The sequence below is a fragment of the Anas platyrhynchos genome, chromosome 3 (genome assembly GCF_047663525.1).
Source record: "Anas platyrhynchos isolate ZD024472 breed Pekin duck chromosome 3, IASCAAS_PekinDuck_T2T, whole genome shotgun sequence".
Taxonomy (NCBI): Eukaryota; Metazoa; Chordata; class Aves; order Anseriformes; family Anatidae; genus Anas; species Anas platyrhynchos.
Genome location: NC_092589.1, coordinates 90,294,543 through 90,313,448, shown reverse-complemented (window position 1 = coordinate 90,313,448; position 18,906 = coordinate 90,294,543). Strand labels below are relative to the sequence as shown.

At 36.3% G+C, this 18,906-nt stretch overlaps 1 protein-coding gene across 12 annotated transcripts in view; it reads left to right on the top strand.

Annotated features, from left to right (window-relative positions):
- COL19A1 (collagen type XIX alpha 1 chain) overlaps positions 1 to 18,906 on the top strand; it is a 202,617-nt gene that overhangs the window by 61,672 nt on the left and 122,039 nt on the right. For 7 of the 12 annotated variants that reach the window (XM_027455038.3, XM_027455036.3, XM_005009722.6 and 4 more), the window contains 2 exons: positions 7,334 to 7,387; positions 11,647 to 11,691. In XM_027455038.3, coding sequence (XP_027310839.2) covers positions 7,334 to 7,387; positions 11,647 to 11,691 — 99 coding nt within the window. The remainder of the gene's footprint in view (positions 1 to 7,333; positions 7,388 to 11,646; positions 11,692 to 18,906) is intronic. The other 5 variants (XM_072036305.1, XM_027455037.3, XM_027455035.3 and 2 more) reach the window with 1 other exon arrangement.

Sequence of the window (18,906 nt, the reverse complement as noted above, 5' to 3'; positions counted from 1 at the left end):
GTCTCAATTGTAGTCTGTTTAATTCAGTTTAAGGTTTTTGTTCAAATAACGGTAAGTGGAAGAAATAACGATCTTTGTGACATTTGTTAGTCACTGCCATAGCAAGCAACTCTTCTGGCCAAACCAGCATTGGAAATAGTAGAGTATCAGGATGCTCTTATAAATAATCTTTGATTAATGTGAACTCTCAGAATCTTAGGCAATAGCATCTGTAACATAACAGTGACTATGAGCAGTTTCTTTTTTTTTTCCCCCTCTATTTTTCTTCATAATTTAGTCTGAGCATTTTTGTTTTCTGGTTTTCAAATCCATGAGGTTGAAGGAGATGAGACTTCAGGAACTGTTAACAAAAATAAATGGATCTTTGCAATGATGAGGTTATAATACCAGTGTTGTGAAATAGCCAGAAGAAATACCACACTATAGAATACAGTTTTCTGGCAGTATGTCTGCTGAACTTGAGAAGAATGAGAAAGGAATGCAGCCAGAGAAATGGCTGTCAGAGTAATGTTGATTCTCTAAATAAACAATGTTTTTTAGTGAAAGGATGATTAAAAGCTCCTCGTGTAGAGTCTGTGTCCCTTGGATAGTGGACTAGCTCTTTCTGTCTGGCATCCCAGATGTAGGGATAGGCTAATAAGCATCCAAGAAGTCAAGAAAATGGGCTGAAAGGAAAAGTTACAACTTTGCTAGGCTGAGATGCTTCTATTTCCTTCAAAGCTGCACGGAACTGATAGCAGAAAGGTATACATGGACTTATCTTTAGGAAGCAGCCCCTGTGGTTCCTGTGCTGAAATCAGATTGATTGATACCTGGGTTCACAGGTGAGAGAACTGTCTGCTGGAATTCTAAGTATATTGACTTTATAGCCTCTTAAATCCAAATACTAGTCCATGTCCAAAATATATCAAAAGTCAAAAGTGAAAAGAGAGATTTCTTAAGAAAGTATTACACTTCTGAGTGTAAATGGAGACAGGGAAACTGTATCTGGAACTATTTTACTCATTAATAGTTGACAGGGGGGTTGCAGCTATACAAGCAAACCAACACGTGGTACTTCAGAACAAATACTGAGCTGAGTTAGTTCCTAGATTAGAAATTCCAGTCTATATGCTACCTATTTATTTTGGATTCACCTTAAATCTGTAATTTTGGTGCTGCTTTTTTGCATTTTATAGCTGTACTGTTAGACGTTAGACTGGTTGATGTTCTGTGGGACAGATCTTTGTTAGTGTAAACTGCCATTTATACCAGCTGAGAATCTCCATCCTGAATACATAGAAATAGATTAATATATATGGAAATATATGGAATATATACTGCAGAACTTCTAGGTTATGGAAATTAATATTATAAGTTTTTTCTTTCTTTTTTTTTTTTTTTTATTTCCTGCATTAAAGAATAGCCTCCCACCTATAAGAGGTTGACCAGTGTAGTTTACCTCAGTGCACCAATTATTATGGTAAATATAATAGTCATAATAATTTTATTATTTTAAAAATACTGCAGCAATTAATTAGTTTCAGAGAATGCCTTTTAGCTGATAATTAACATTATTGCATTTCAAATATTATTTTAGCAAGGTCAATTAGATGAATTTGCAGTTCCGTTGAAAATGTAATAGGGTTTAGATTTGTTTTAAGGCTGTGTTATGGCTGGGTTAACAGTAAATCAATAGATGGTATATAAATTCAGGCAATTTTTCTCTCAACAAATCTACTGTAAAGGAAAAAATGTAGTTATAAAAATCTATCAGCTGTCCATGAGTATAAGATCACTTCATATTTTTTTTCTATTGTGTTGTCTTGGATGATAGAAGTATCCAACTGGCTAGACTTAATATTCTGAACTGTTCGTCCATAAGAAGCTATGAATCTCTCGGAACCTTTTGCAGACAGAAGCCTATTTTCTTATTCTCAGTACTCTACAGGAAATGTTTTCATGCTCTTCACATGGATTTTCTTTATGCTCTCTGTATGGTGTCACAGGTCAACTGGGCAGGATTGTTTTGAAGCTCATGTTCAATTCATGTTGTCACTACGTTTTTAAATAACAATGGGAAAAATATATTAAACATTACCTATTTCTATCAGTAGTAAAGTATGTTGTGCTTCTTACCTTTCTTACCTAAGGGATGTAACTGGGTGATGAGCCATTAAAAAAGGTGTTAGTTGGGTCATTTGATGCAGTCTGAAAAGCAGAGAAACAAAAAATGGTAAAAGCACTTCAGGTTCTAGAACACAGTGAGGCAGAATAAGGAGCAGCTGCCCCATTCCACTGCTCTTTGGCACCATGTGGAGCTTTACTCTGGCTTGTAATGCTCCTTCATTGCAGCCTCTGAGGGCTCTGCAGACAGTAATGAATTTCCTCTTAAAATACTGTAGGAGGGAGTGAAGGAGAATAAGGTATAAATCACCTGTTGGAGGTTACATAAAACAGAGGCACAGTTGGGAACCAAACATAAGCTACGTGAGGTCCTGGTTATGTGCTGATAGTACAGTCTGCTTTTATTTTTCTCCTCTGTCTTGTTGTTAAGTTCCTTGCAGTCCAGTCCTGTTCTTCTTGAAATCAGTGTCAATTATGAATGCTGACTGGAAGTGTGTCTTCTGGACTGAGGAATCAGTTCTTGATAAGGAATGTCAAGAGAAAGAAGGCAGCAGGCACTTCTTTAAGGACGTGTGATAGCAATGAACACCACTCATACTTGTCAAAAGCATAAGGAACATCTACTGACAGTGGAGTCTCTGCTTCTGCTGATACTTTTGTTAATGGTATAAAAACCTCTACTTGACATTTATCATAAAGGTTTCAGGCAGTTTCTTATCAATTTTCTAAAGAAAAGGAAAGGCAACGTACAGGTCTATAGTTGTGCTGTGATGCATGAAAGGAATTGGAGTGGCCCTTTCATCTCCTTTTTTTTTCATAACAACTTCTCTAACTTCTCATGTTGTATGAAAATAATTTGTGGAGTAAAATACAGAAACAAACTTCTGATTTATGCCATGTGTTTGTAAAATATGTATGTTCTATGTATATGAATATAGAAACTGTGGTAGTTGTGTGCTTTTAGCACATGCTAATAGAAAAATAAAATAGGAACAAAGTCAAGTAGAGAGTATGTAGTCCGGAGTAAGGAGCCCTGTGATTGTGTTCTCTGGAATTGTAAACCGCTTCTACCTGCTTGTTAATGAGTTTGCTTACAAAGCACTGAAGCCTAAATTTTCAAATGTCAAGTTTTCAGTATATTAACTTCTAGGTGACATGAATGGCTGAATCAGTCAGCCTTGTCCCAGAGATGGTTGTCAGGAAGGGCTAGAAATGAGGAAAGCTGGTGCCTCCTGGACTCAGATTATGTCATTCTTATTGGGCTGTTCTCATTTGCCCTTTTCATGAGCAGCTACACAGAAAAGCTGCAGGAGCCCTGATCACTAGGACATCAGGACACGCAAGTTCCCTGACCAGCCCTCACTCCTGTGCCTGAACTATGGAGTACCAGTACTATGCTGAGGCTGCTGTAGGAGCAGAAGAGAGCAAAGGACACTTATCATTGACCTGTCACCAGCTCTTTCTTCACTAGGTTATTTTAAGGGAGGTTCTTATGCTTGCTTACATGGGTCACATTTGATAAAAGAGAGCCTTTGCAGCCCAGCAAGTGCTGAGCACTGGTAGTTCAGCAGTAACCAAGTGGGAACAAAAGGATCACTAGACACAGTGAAACCAGGGTGTCATAATATTTAGCACAAGCTTCCTGACATGACAAGTCCTGGAGATTCACAGGGCAAGTCTTAGCATATTTTTATGAGTATGTTTTTAAATAATTAATATTTTATTGGGTAGTTCTAGCCATTAAAATGAGCCTGCTTAGAGAAACAAGGAAATACTCTAGTAGGCTAAGGGACATGTCATCTAATGGAGTATAATTGGTGTGGGATTGTTATTTATTAAAGGGAAAGCTCTGACCCTGTTGGTGGCTCTTGACTCACTCTGTACGTGTTACGAGGGGGAGGATGTTGATAGAGTCCTGTGATAGCACATTGTTGAACATTCCGCTCCATTTCTGCAATGCTAAAAATAGTTGTCCTCATTTTAAAACACCGGGCTATTAGATTATTCCAAGGGTCTGGCATACTCAGGGTAATGGAAGGCACATATCCATAAATTATCAAAACAGTAAGTAGCATTTGACCGTGCTGATTTTACTTCTGTTAAGATGCGTTTCCTTGCTAGTAACCCTGAAGTAGCAGGTCTATTCTGTAAATCAAGCTCCTGGCAGTGCCCCAGTAATTTTTAAAATAAAAGAAAAACTGCCTGTTGAGGATGGAGAAGCATCTGACTGCCTTTTTTTTTTTTTCTTTTCTATTCATAGAAATCATATCTGTAAAACAAGTATTTAAAATATTTTACAGTAATTGTCTTTCCCAACCATGAGGAGAATCTCACAAAGTTCCAGTACATTTGACGTTATAAACTGTGCTAATGCCTGAAAGGATTTAAATAGCAATACACATTCTAAATCATTGATACAACTTTCTCTCAGCTCTTTTTGTCCTATGATTAGTTAATGTGACACCTAATTCATGTTTGGCGCCATACTATCATACTATTTGGTAGTACAAATAACCAATGCACTTAATATAGTTCAGATACTTAAATATCATGTTGTTTTTTTTTTTTGTTTGTTTGTTTGTTTTAAATTTGAAAGTCTCTTTCTTATAGGGAAAAATAGCAAAATATGGAAGTCAAGGTATAAAAATTCTTAGAAAAATAATATGCATTATAAGGTAGTTGCTAAGCACGTAGACACCATTCAGCTTATTGTATCTTGAAAACCTTTAGCTGAAAAGCAAATCTCTAATTTAATAGTGTGTTGCAGTGCAAGTAAAAACTGCAGAATCAATACATGATAGATACATTGAGAACCTGATTATACATACACTGCACGTTTCCAGAATAGTAAAGCAGCCACAACATTAATCATTCTAGATTTAATAAGAATCAATATTGATGTGGAAGATTATTTTTGCATTATAGTGTTGAATGAATAATCATTTGCAGAACACTGATTAACCAGTGCAAGACAAAACATCTATGCCTTGTCTTCATAAAAACAAACAACAACAAAAAAGACAATGAATGTGTGCTGTTTTTTTCTAGTTTATAATGATCTAGAATAGCAGTGAAGATAACATATTATCTGGTAACTATTAGACTACAGAGAATATTTCTGAATCCATGTTGTAAATTTGGAGAAAATGAAAGACCAAGGATTACTTGTGATGATTAATTAGAATTTTTCCCCAGCATGCTAGCATCTATTTTTACAGAGGGGAGCTGCAAGGAAGATGTTGAAAACTCTGCCTTGAGCAGAGTGAAAAAAATGCCATTTTAACAGGCTATTTTAAGCAATATTTTAATTGTTATATATCATGAGTGCTTTGTATTTATTTGTTTAATTACTTGTATCATTTAGATGAATAATTGTTCTTTTATTTTATGTGTTGTACAGAGATTGGAGTTTTTTCTTTGTCTTTGTTTGTTCTTGTTTGTGTCTGTGAGGCATTTATCTTCCAATTGGCTTGGAGTCAAAAAAGTGAACTTTCAAAACTTTTTTTGTTGCTGAATTCTTGCTTGGCTAGAAAACTGAATTGGATGGTGTGCAAGTTAGTAGGGCAATGAATGGAATGGAGAAAGCATTTGATTTTAGATTTTTTTAATAAGTCTTCTAAGTTCCCACTTGAAGTTATTAGAGTATGGATGAATTTATCAAACAGAACTTAGCAACTTCAGATTTATTGCAACCAAAATTAATGTACTTCACAGCGGCATAATTTATAAATCTGTAAATGGAGGCTTTCAGTGGTATAGCTTGGTTCTCACTAGGTCTGTAATTGTCTAACCAGCTTTGCTGAGAAGGGTTGGAAAGGGAAGTGGTTGCAATATCTTATAGTTTAATTCTATGTGAGATATTACTAGTTTGCTTTTTTTTTTACTATATCTCTTGCTTCAAAAGCCCATATTACATGCAAGATTGAATTTTCTGTAGCTGTTAACTCAGATCTACTGTTTCTCTCTCTCTCTCTTTTTTTTTTTTTTCTTAACTTTTCTTCTGCTCAACTAGTCTTAATTCAGAAACCAAAGGTTGCATGATCATGTTATTCAGACTGGACAATTACATTTTAAAAACATTTCTTATAAAAAAGGTGTTTGTATCCATGTTCAGTGTCATGCATAAGTCCTAAGCATCCAGTCTCAAATGGTATTTAGAAACCCAAATTAGATTCTTAATTTTCATGAGTAGTGCACAAAAGAAACATTTCTGAGGGGGAAGAGGGATGTTAGTAACAGACGTACAGATGACTTACTGTGCTTTTATAAGATCTCAGGTAGAGGAGGCAGTAATTTAACAACATAACCTTTTGGTCAGAGCATTCGCTTAGGAAGATTCACTTAGGACAGATTTTTGCCTGCTTGGTTGCACCAGATCAAGGCATAGCATTTCATCTGGTGCAGTAACTTGGGCACTCCTCTAAAGACAGGGAAGAGGTCTGAAATTTCCCTTTGACTGAGTAGAGCCTAGAAGCCAGCATCCTGCTTCATATATACTGTAATTGTAGGTAATTCTATGAAACATGAATGACTATATCAACTATATCACCTCTGCCTGTGTTTTTCAATGAGGACAGCTGTGGTTGTGGTGATTTCAGTGCTGAAAAAATGGGAAAAGTAAGTTCTGTGCATCCCTGGATGGACCATTTTGTAAGATGGAAGAGGCAGAAATGTTTCTCCCAGATGTGTCACATGTAAGATAGCACCACACCACTCAGCTCACACGTAGCAGCAGAAATACATTTAAACTGTAGATCCCTCTAGGCTCAAGCACCTATTAAATATGAGGGAGAGCATGGAAATTGTGGCACCCTTGCTAGGTCTTTAGGTACTTGGATAGTATGCAGGTGTTTTTCTAATATATGCATATATATATAAGAAATATATGTATATATATTTCTGAATCATAACCTGAAATAAAAGTAAGGAAGTATTTTCACATGATCCATACTCTCTGATCTTCTTGTGGCTCAGTCATTTGAAGCAGTCTGCAGCTACATCTGCTGCACAGTTAGATAACCTGTAATTGTTAATTGTCTGATATTTTGGATATGAAATGTATTTTAATCAAATACAAATCAACAGACATAAATGACCCTAGAAATCAATTCAACAACTCCGTTCAAAAAGAATGAGAAGGAAATATATCTCCATTTTTTTCCACCTTAATTTAGCTCAGTCTTGAGTTAGGTCTGAAAAAATGATGGTTATGTATATTTTGTTTCAGGGGGAACCTGGCTTAGTGGGTGTTCCTGGCATGCCTGGTCTTACTGGTTCCAAGGTAAATTAAATAAATAAAAAAAGTAGTCTTTTTTTTTTTTTTTTTTTTTGTGTGTGTGTGTGTGTGTGTGTGGTTTTATTCTCAACATCCTTTTTGCCAGCCCTTCAGTATCTACATAAATTGTATTTGAATTATATATCCAGTATTGGACTTGGACTTTGGGCATGACAGAGGCATCATGTTATACAAGTTCACTATCAGCTGCTCTCTCACAAGAGAAGGGGCACAAGGCGTAGTGGCACAGATGGGCTCACCAGTGTTACTGTGCATTAAGAGCAGTTGTCTAGGTCTCAGAACTGTGCAGGGTCTTTGTAGCCATGAGATACACAGATCCAAGAAAGTGAAATGTGGGTGTCCTGATCTCAGCACAATGAGATGAGGGAAGCAGTGCGCTTTGTACTCTTCCATTTTAATCTTTTGCTCCTCTCTGGAGGTGGAATACTGTAGGAAGGCCAGAACTTGCAAAAAGATGCATATGCAATTTAGCGTTTACTGGTAATATTTGTTAAAGTTGTCTGGTTGGAGCTGTGTAACATGAGAATTTTGTAACATTAGAAATTTTTGAAGTAATTTAGCTGCGGCTAGTGTAGGCTAATATTTTTAATGTTGTCAAGTGGAAATGACATAAACTTTTTTTTTTTCACTACACTTTTTGTTGACTAAATTTCTTATTTTCTCTAACTGAATTTTCTTAAGTGTGGGAAAAACTCTGGACACCTAAACAGTATTTGTGAAAAAGGAAGGAAATGGTTAATAACCCCATAAATTGGTACAGGCAAAGAACTGACTGATTGAGCAGAAATGTTTATGAAAATGACCTGAGTGTGGACATGAGGTTGAATATAAGCTAATAGTGTTTTTCTAGTGGATGTAAAGTAAAGCACATATCGAACCACCTTAGGAGAACATCAGGGGATGGTGTTTTTCTGTATGCTTGGTACTGGCGATCCGGCATCTGGAAAGTTATGTCATGCTTGGGGCCTCCTTCATCCTTATTATTTTGAGAGATGTGGAGAAACTGAAGAGGGTCCAGCAGGTAGCTAGTGTATGTTCAAGAGTCTAGAAAACATGGCCTGTGAGGAGAGTTTCAGGGCACTAAGTCTGTCAAATCTGACAAAGGGAGCAATTGAGACAGTCCTGCAGGTCTCAGGAGCCCAGAAGACAGTCTTCAAGAGCAGCTTCCTCAAAGCACAGGGATCTGTCCCTTGTGATATACTGGAAACTGAGCAAATATGGCAGAATGTCAGCATGGATGAAGTGGTTGCTCCTGACTGAGCTCAAAAACAGAAAGTAAACAGTGGAAGCAGGCATGAGCTACCCAGTAGGAAAATAGAAACATTGCCAAAGCGTGTGGTGATGGAGTTAGGAAACCAAAAGCTCATCTGGAATTGAATTTAATGAGGAATTCTGAAGGGCAGCAGGAAGGGCTTCTGTGAAGTATTTTGGCAGCAAGAGGAAGACTGAAGAAAATGCTGACCCACTGCTTCATGGAGTGAGGGACATGGAAAAGGCTGAGAGTACTCAGAGCCTTGTTTACCTTGGCTTTCACTAATGAAGTTTGCCCTCAGGCCTCCCAGGTACTTGAACATCCTAGCAGAGTGTGTTAGGAATGTTCCTTGCCCACTGGAAAGGAAGAGAGTGTTAAGAAGCACTTAAGCTCAGTGGACATGTAAAAGATACCAAACAACATGCATCCAGTGGCTGCTGAGGTGACTGCAATGCTGCCCTCTGTTAATGTCAAGAGATCGTGATGACATGGGGAAGTTTCTGATGACTACAAACAGGCAGACATTGCATCTGTCGTCAAGAAGGATCCAGGGAAGTGCAGGCCAGTCAACCTCACCTCTGTCCCTGGAAAAATTATGCAGGAAATCCTGAAAGGCATTTTTAAACACATGAAGGACTAGAAGGTGACTGGGAACAGCCAGAATTGATTCACCAAGGACAAATCATGCCTGACAATCCAATTCCCTGCTCTGATAAGATGACAGGCAGTGTGGATAAGAAAAAGTGGATATTGTGTACCTTGACTTCAGACAGGCTTTTGGTAGTCTCCCATCATATCAATGAAGTCAGAGCTGTGAGATACGGACTCTATAAGTGGGGTGGAAGATGGGCTGTATTGTTGGGGTCAGAGGTGGAATAACTGTGGTACAGTACAATAACTGATGGCTCTAACCACTGTCATCCCTCATGGAATGATACTGGGGCAAGTATTGTTTAGTGCCTGTATTAATAACCTGGATGATGTGAAGTGATGTTACTACTCCATCCTTCCAGATGTGGGGGAGTAGCCAGTGCACTGGCAAGGTAGGAGAAGGGTATATACAGAGGAACCTCAACATGCTGCAGAAATAAGCTAATGAAGTTCAGCAAAGGCAAACACTATGTTGCATCTGGGATGGAGGAGACACCAGTGCAGGCCCACCAAGATGGCCAGGAGCATATAGCCCATGATGTACAAGGAGAGGCTGAGGAAACTGTGCTTGTTCAACCATAATTTGAGGTGATTTGGAAGGGAATAGACTTTACTGCTATCTGCAAGTAATAGGAGGGTGCAGAAAAGCAAGAGCCAGATTTCCCAAGGTGGACTGTGAAAGGACAAGAGGCAATGGACACAAGCTCCAACCAGGCAAATTTTGACTCTATCTATGAATAATTTTTATATAATGGATTGGGAATTGAATAAAGACAGGATTTGCAGTCTTACAAATGGGAAAGATAAATAAAGAAAGTGCTTTGCTTCTAGAAATTTGTCAAAAGTAAATAGTTCTGTTGCATATCCAAAATTGGAGAAGAATGGGAAGCAGGATAGAATTTGCATACATTCAGAAATTATTTCAGTAATTAACAACTCTTTTTTTTTGGTAAGAATATATGGAAGGTTACTTTACTGGATCACATATTTTGCATGCTTGGTCTTCGGTATGCTTTTAAAACTGACCCCTAAGCTGTTGACTGCATGAGTCACCCCAGCCAAAAAAGCAAATAGGGAAGAGACACTGCAGGCAGTGCTTAAAAATCTAAAGCTATTTGATAATCTATAAGTCTGCATATCTCCTATGCTTTGAGTTTAATTCCCAGATGTGTATTGCACAATATTGTATCGATTGAACAATTTAGCAAAATGCTGCTAGAAAATTTGCAAGTTGTAGCCTGCAGTTTTAGTTGACCTCATTTAAACCTTGGACTATATATGGAAATGAAAATCTCCAAACAGTGAAAGAATGTTTAGTTATTGCTCATTCTAATTTTTTGAAAGCAATTTAGAAACAATGCAAACAATGTTTTACTTCAGAATTCTTCCAGTCTTCTCATCTTCAAACCTGTAGCAGTCATGTGCATTGCACTGAGGCAGTGAGACTGAATTCTTTAGGCTTGCAAAGACATGGAAACCAGCTCTTTCCAGATGATTTAAGGGAGAAAGAGAATGTGGTTTGGTATGGCGTTTAATTAAGGAGCTTTTGTACTACAAGTATGTAATTTTGGCTATATTCCTGTTGTATATCTCACAAAACAGACAATAATATGTTAATAAAGATCTGACTAAAATATTTAACTATAATTCTTGTAATGTAGCCAGGTTGAAGACCATTTGACAGAGACATTAACAAATAAAGAATGCTACAATAAGATCTTTTTATGAGCTAAAAATTATCAAAGTGGAGCAAGAAGAGCATTACAACAGGTCTTTTTATTGGAAGATCATTAAATAAAGGATTCAATTTGCCATAATAAGATGAACTTGAATTAGTATTTCAAATTCTTCTTTTTTTTTTCTTTTTTTTTTTTTTTTAATACTTGGTTATTGGGACAAAGTTTTCAAAGTGAAAGGAATGGGTTTTCCTTCTCTAAGTTACATCTGTATCTTTTTCTCAATTGAATGTGGTTTTGAGGCTTTTACAGATGACTTTACATATTTAAAAATTAACTTGAAGGAATTCGTAGGAATAAATATATTAAACTCATTCTGCAGAATACCAAGACTGTAGTGAGTATGTTTAGTATCAACAGTTTATAATTTTTAAAGCCAGGAAGATCCCTTAGGCTGAACAAAAATATGAGCAATGATTGGAAAACTGTGGCAGCTTTTGTAGAGGTTTTGCATATTTCCGATATGAGACTGTCATTATCCAAATGTATTTTTGTGTTTTAATCCCATAATAAAAATGTAATACAAAGTAATAAAAGTATTTTAAGGACTGCAGTTATTTGAAGAATGTTTGCTTGAGATATTTTTTTATTTTTTTGTGTTCCAGGGTGAACGTGGCTTTGCAGGTAGTAAAGGTGAAGACGGAGAAAAGGTAAATTATTCTGTTCATGTTATTTATTTTTTTGGTTAATGTATATGGAAAAAAAACTGGTGCCTAGTTCCAAAGGCCTCTCTTAACCCTTTCACAGATAAAACTCTTACTTTTTGCTGTGTCAGTGATTCCTGAAAGGCTTAATAACAAGGAATAGTTTATGCATATTAATTAGCGTAATCACTTCTTTTAGAAACTTTTCTTTCTCTCTTTCTCTCTTTCTCTCTCTCTCTCTCTCTCTCTCTCTCTCTCAAGAAACAAATAATGAAGTCTAACAGAACCAGAACCACTTGACTCCAGTAGTGTCTACTGCTACCGTATTTCTATGGTAACTAGTAGATGTTTATTTATACAGAATGGAATGCATGATGAAATAGTGTAGGTATTTATAGTACTCAAGTTATTGCTTTTATAAATTACAAATGTTTTATAAAAACTTACTGAAATGTGTTGATTGTAATTACTAAATATTTTGCATTCTTTTCTCCTAAGAAAGTAAATTCACTGCAATTGCAAAATTTTACATTTTCTACAGCATGAGAAATAAAAACTAGTTTTAAAAGGTTAATATTTGTTGATATATTCCTGTGTACCTACATAGTAGTTAGCATGAGTTTTGTGTCCTGCACATATCTGACTCGAATTGAAATAACTTGATTGCTTGTCCTTGCAGAATGCAGGTGCATTTACCTCTTCCTCAGACTGGCAGTTCTATCCCCTTGCCAGATGGACTGGCATGTTGTCCTAAGGACCTTCTTAGTCTCCTGGCTGGCATAAAGTTTCCAAGTGCAAATTCAAGGAGAAACCTTTCCTTGTTTTGCAAGTGTGGGTATCAGTAATGGAACCTGAAGCAGTTTTTCCTAATTGCAGATATTCTGCATTGACCAGAAATAGTTGAAAAAAACATGAGCACTAAAATGGGAATGAAACTGGCCCTTTGGAAGGCTGTCTCAGCAGACAGAATGCTGGCCTGGGTTGCTCTAGGTGATGTGCGCTAATCTTCCTGCAGGACTGCAGACAAGTAACAGGTCATCAAAGACAAGTCTGTGTTGAGGGATGAGTGGAAAGAAGAGGCTGTTCTTAGCTTGCCTAATAGGAATTAAACTAACAATAATAATAGTTTATAGTTGAGCTTTGGCTCCTTAAACAAGTTACTACCTGGTTACTGCTTTTTTAGTAGTGTTTTGGCAGATTTGGATTAGGCAACCTGATTTAAAGATGTATCTTTTCTTGGACCATAGATAGTTTCTCTGTGCTTCAGCTTGCTGTCTGAAAAAGATGCAGAAAATCATTTCTGATGAATGTGTCGTGTGTTTATATGTTCATATGTTTATGTAGAATCATATCATAGAATCATTTAGGTTAGAAAAGACCTCTAAGCTCATCTGGTCCTTACCTGATGATCCAACCTTTAACCTAGCACATACATGTATGTTCGTATGTTTATATGTCCTTCAAGATGAAGAATGAGAGATGCTGAGATTCTGGCAATATTCAGACTAGAGAAAATGGTGAGCGGGTGGCAGCTTTTGAACCTAAGAAAGAGCAGTATATTTGTGCAGAGGCTCCTTTGGACAGGGGTATATTCACGCACTCACCATACCTCTTCAGAAGTGTCACACAGCTTTCCAATGTTCATATTTTAAAGAAAATATGTCACGGATTAATTTAAGCAGATTTAAAGTTGCAGAGGGTTTTCTTAGGAGGAAGTATTCCAGTAACCAGGAAGGAAAAAATATCAGAAGTAAAAGCCAGCATCTACAGCAACTAAAATTTATCACGTGAAGATTCAGTCTCTAAAAAAAGCACTTGTTAAGCCTGAGTGTTTCTAGCTTCACAGACAGATCTTATTTCCTTCATAGCATCATTATTCATCAGTTCTGAAGGGCTTGTTGATTTTTTTTTTCATAATTGCTCTGCAGCTGTGCCGTGCTTTCCTTGAGTTATATGAATAAATTGTGTTTGGACACAGGCACGTGGCTCCAGCTGTTGCTGCCACTCTCTTTGCTTGATTTCCCTTATATTAAGGCAGAGATAAAATGACCAAATGACTGGCAGTAACATTTTTCTTATGTGGAAGTTGAGTCAGCACATTTTAGACTTTTTTCCTATTTGTTTTTTAAGTTCAGAAGTTAATCAAAAGATTCTGTTTAAATGTTTAACTGTTAACAAGATATTCAACTGTCCTTCAAATAAAAGGAAATATGAGTAGAAGAACCCTTATTTACCAGTCATTGCTCAAAAATATTTTTTTTGAGCTACATATCATGATTTGTGAGGTAAGAGTGTATTTTAAAATAACATGAAGAAGATCTCAGTCTGGGCTTTAACAGTTACTCAGTTTGACCATAAATTAAATAATTTACAAGAATAATAATGCTGTTTCCAGTTACTAAACTCTGGTATTAAAAAGGTGTCAGTATCTTTCCATTATAACATACTGTCCAAAATACAATTGTCGTTCTAATTTGTGTGTAGTAAACACAATTAAGAAGTCTGGAACTTAAAATTTAATTTTTACTAATACAAACTGCTCTGCTAGATCTTGCATCTCAAGGAACAGGCTAAGTGTTTGAGTAATCTGTTTTGCATAACACCTAGAGAGGGTTACAGCTGCCTAAACATTAGGTATTTGCCATTTCAGACTTTCCACAATCTCCAAGTGCCACACACAGCTGGCAGAGACAGCACAGAGCTGATGGGAGAGCACCACTTCCAGGAGGGGCAGCTGCCACCATAGATTCAGAAATTAAAAATAGCACAAGATGCCTTTGTAGGCAGCTGACGCCCACTTCTAGTGAGTTGCAACAAAGAAGGTACATCAGGGAGACGTAGGCAACTGAGGTGAAAGTGATTGATCGTACGTAAATGAAAGATACAGGAGGCATCTTTAATTTAAGCTATTAAGGGAGATTCCTTACATTTAAAGGCTTAAATCTCTCTTAATTCTTTAGGCTTAAATCTCTCTCTTTAGGTTTAAGGGTTTCTTTGCTACACGTATGTCTCCTTGAGGAATCAGAAGTCTTGATCTGCCTTCCTCCTTTTTTCTTTTTTCCTTTTTTTTTCTCCTCTTACGTTGAACTTTGCTCTCTCTTATAACAGCCAAGAGTAGTAAGGGAAGCTACAGAACTGCAAGTTTATGTGCAGGCTGCAAGTTTTCTCTCTACAGGAAATATACTCTTAGTGTAAATTTGTTTTAATCCTTCTTTGTATTCTGTTTTCTTTGTGTTCGGTAGGTAATGTCATTGTCTTATATGATAGTGTTACAGCTTGCAACAAAAGCATTGATCTATGTTCTTTAGTATGATTGAGAAAGTATGTACTGAGAGCAGTTTTAATTGTTTTGCTGCCAGCAGGGAAGACTATGTTGAGTGAATCCGTCTTCTGTGAATACTGTTCAGTACTGAGTTTTGTTTTTTTTTGCAAATCAGAGGTAGCCTAAAAAACTGGGTGCAACAAAGAAGTAACAAGTGCAAGCAACTACCTGTAGAGGAGAATAACCATGATTTGGGGTAAAAAAAAAAAATAAAAAAAAAAAATATCTAGTTTCAAATTAAAATCTGAAGCTGAACACAGTGAATAAAGTAAGGCAGTTGCCAATGAAGGAAACTAAGATGTTTTAAAGAGCAATACTGTCTGCAATACTAAGGAAATAGTACTGTGCTATTTGTTATTGGTAAAGCTTCAACTTAAAAGTTGTTGGAAGGAGATCACTAGGAACAACTTATCTATGTAACACATAGTCTTTGAGGAAGGATTGCATGAATGAAGATTACTTAGTACAGAGTCAGCTGAAAAGGACTACATAACCAGCCTTCAAGCACGTAAGACTGCTTCATAGAGGAAGGGAATGGTATAGTTTTCGTGTCTGCAGGGGATAACACACGAAGTAACAGGCTGAAAGCAGGGCAAGGAAGATACTAGGTAGCTGTTAGGAAAGGCTTTTTAATTGTTCTGTTGTTTGTTATGGAAGTAATTTCCTCTTCCGGTGCTCTATACTTTTTATCCTGGTTACAGAAAAGGGAATGATCTATCGAAAGGCTTAATTCATTAAAATACAGGAGATAAGATTATCTCAAATGACTTTTCCATTTTCTGTTGATAACATCAAAATAATGCAAGTTATCACACCAATTTCTAATTGGATAAACACAGAGAACAGCTAGACAGTTTCTTTTTCAATCTATGTTCTTCTTTGGTTTTAGCAGCATGGTATTTAAAGTATGGACTAGGGAACAAAAGTTGTCAAGTGACTTAGTGGAGATTTGTATGTACATGCTTTTCTGCTTCAGATAAGAACTGGTTTCATTCACTAGAATGTGTTTAGCCACTTTTTTTTTTCTTTTTTTTTTTTTTTGAGAAGGGTATATACATTCATACACAGTACTTGTTCTAGAGCATCACATCTTGGGGAAGACCAGTGCCCTTGCTCAGATACCTGATCACCTGCCAACTGATGCTCCCTTCCTCATAAAAGCTGCCATGGAATGCCTCCTTGGGTAGCACTGTACATGGTTGCTTGGATGTGTATGTTTATTTTTTAATAAATATAGCTACAAAGTAAATTGACCTAAATAAATGAAATCTAGAGGTCTCTGAAAAAAAATGTTAAGTACAATATTTTTTTAAAAGAAAGAGACTCTTTAAAATTTATTAGAGCAAAAATTGCCAAGCTTTTTTTTTTGTTGTAGTTGTTAAATCATGATTTATCCCTTTTTACCTCCAGATTCTTGCTTCCTTTGGTAATGCTACCTAGTACTCTTTGCCTAGATCTCCCATTTTTCATCTCCTTATCTACCTCTTTGGTTAGAGTATATATTTACTGCAGTATATGCTTCACAGATACTCTTTTTTTCTGTAATCAAGCTAGAACACTGGTATTTCAGTTTTGAGGGACATGTGGAACCTCAACACCACATAAATTTTGTGATAATTTGGCACCCTGTGTGGAACAGATCTGTGTTTTATTTGGAAATAAAGTGGCAATTGAAAAGCCAACACATTGTACATGTTATTTATAGCCAAGCAAGCATGACAGGATTGTTGCTAAGAGATAATACTGGTTAGACAGAGCTAGGAAACCTGCATTCCTTGTTTCATGTAGCTTCTTCAAAGCACTAGTATAAAATCCATGTTTCTGTTTTAAATCAGAGAGGCAATTTATATTGACTAAATTGCAGTACTAGCTGATTGCTCAGAAGACTCAGAAGATGAGTGACAGAGTAGGAGGATGGCTGTGCTCTGGAGCTGGATTCTTCAATTGCAGTTTTCCATGATTGATTGCTTTCATTTATAAAGGATATTCAACTCCTGTCTCACACTCTAAATAGAGGATCTTAAAACTGGGTGTCATTGGAGTTGAGCTTTGTGTCAGTTCATGTGCTGTGATACTCACTTGTGAACGCTTGATCTGTGGTGGTTATTTTACTGCAACTCTTTGATTGATATTTCTCAGTAGAATTATATAAATAAAAAAGTTAGATGTATTTGAGTAAGGGAAACTTTGGGAGTGAAGCCATAATGACAGTCATACATTTCCAAAGTTTTATCCTTTTATCTTTATTTTTTATATGCTTTGGTTCTGCTTTTGCCTGTGTATACATGTGAGAAGAGAGAGATTATCTGGGGCTTGTCCAGCCTAAATGTAGAAAAAAATTGTCATCTGCTTCATTTTCTTCTAAACGCAGGATGTGCTTTGTATATATTTACTATTTTGTGAAGTACAATTTGAATTATCCCAGGAAATAGGGCTTCCTCTATTTCCTTTAGAAGAAAATTCCGAATAGATCTTAGTGTCAGGAAGATTTCCTGGAGGTTAACATTTTCTTCTTCATCCTATAACACCTAATAAAATACTCCTCTACCTTTCATCCATTCAGAATATGCATGGCTATAAACTTCCAGCATGTCCCCATGTGTAGTCTTTTTCCTTCTAGTGTTCAATAAACTTTTCTTAAATAAGCATAAGTAAATGTAGAAGGAGGCCAATTCCCTTTCAAAGGTGCTAGCTGAAGTTAGTCATTATTTACTTTTTCTGTCTAATATTTTGATGTTGATACCATCAATCTCAGTGATTAAAACAGTCCACATAAGACAGCTCAAATATCAGGGAAGCCTGCAGTCTGCTTGAAAAATAGGAGTTATTGCTCATGGAGTAGAAAACTAATGAATCTGGAAAATCTATAATTAAAAATAATAAAAAATGACAATTAAGAGAAGCAATTATTAATCCTCCTGTGTGTTAATACAGCTAGTTGTCAGCTCTACATTCTGCTAGAAATACTTCAGTATTTATATATACTATTAAGTGTAGAATATACTAAATTCAGTAAGCTGCAAATCTTGATATAACCATGGCCACTGAAACAACAGATCTGTTATTGTGTATGTTTTTTGGAGGAAGGAAGTGCATTTTGCATTACAGACTGAGTCCAATTCCCAGGTTTTCTTTGGATGGTGATTGAGTCCATGCCACTGTGCTGAAAATGTGGCTCCTTGCCTTTGCTCAAAATAGATATTTTATTTGAAATTAAAAAAAAATAATAATAAAATAATGTGTGGAGGTAATTTTCTGAAGTCCTCTAAATCCTATTTCAAGCAGTCAAGACCGAGTTCTTTACCAGTTGGATGCAAATATGACCTCAGTTTTTTCATACTTAATGCTATGAAGCGAAGAGTTAAGTTTTCTCTCTCTCATCTTGTAACTATCTGGTTATGTATTCACACCTTTTAAGCTGATGGGAACCAAAGTTCTTTTCTTTGGTTGTATGTATTTTTTTATTTTATTTTATTATTTTTTTTTACTATGACATGGTGAATAACAATTTATCTTTTTCATAAAGTCCTATGAGGTTAAATGCTGTTTGCAAGACAGCCATCTCAGTTTAAAGGCATGAGAGTGTTTTTATTTGGGATTTGTTTTTACTACGAAGCATATTACATACCATCACAGAGAAACATGTACACTTATGTTTTAGGGGAAAAGGAAAAGCACACATTTAATCCTACAAGAAGTTCCTACCTGTAATAAAAGCAGTCTTAACTGGCATTTATCCCAGTAAGCTAAATGTTACCAGGGTTTGTCCTGTAGTTCTGTGGTATTTGACTTGATGTGTCTGTCTTCCTACTGCTTAACTAACTTGCCCTTGAAACAAACAGGCTTCATCAAAAGGGCTTGTTTAAAATAATTGACAGCCTATGGTAACTTTTGAACTG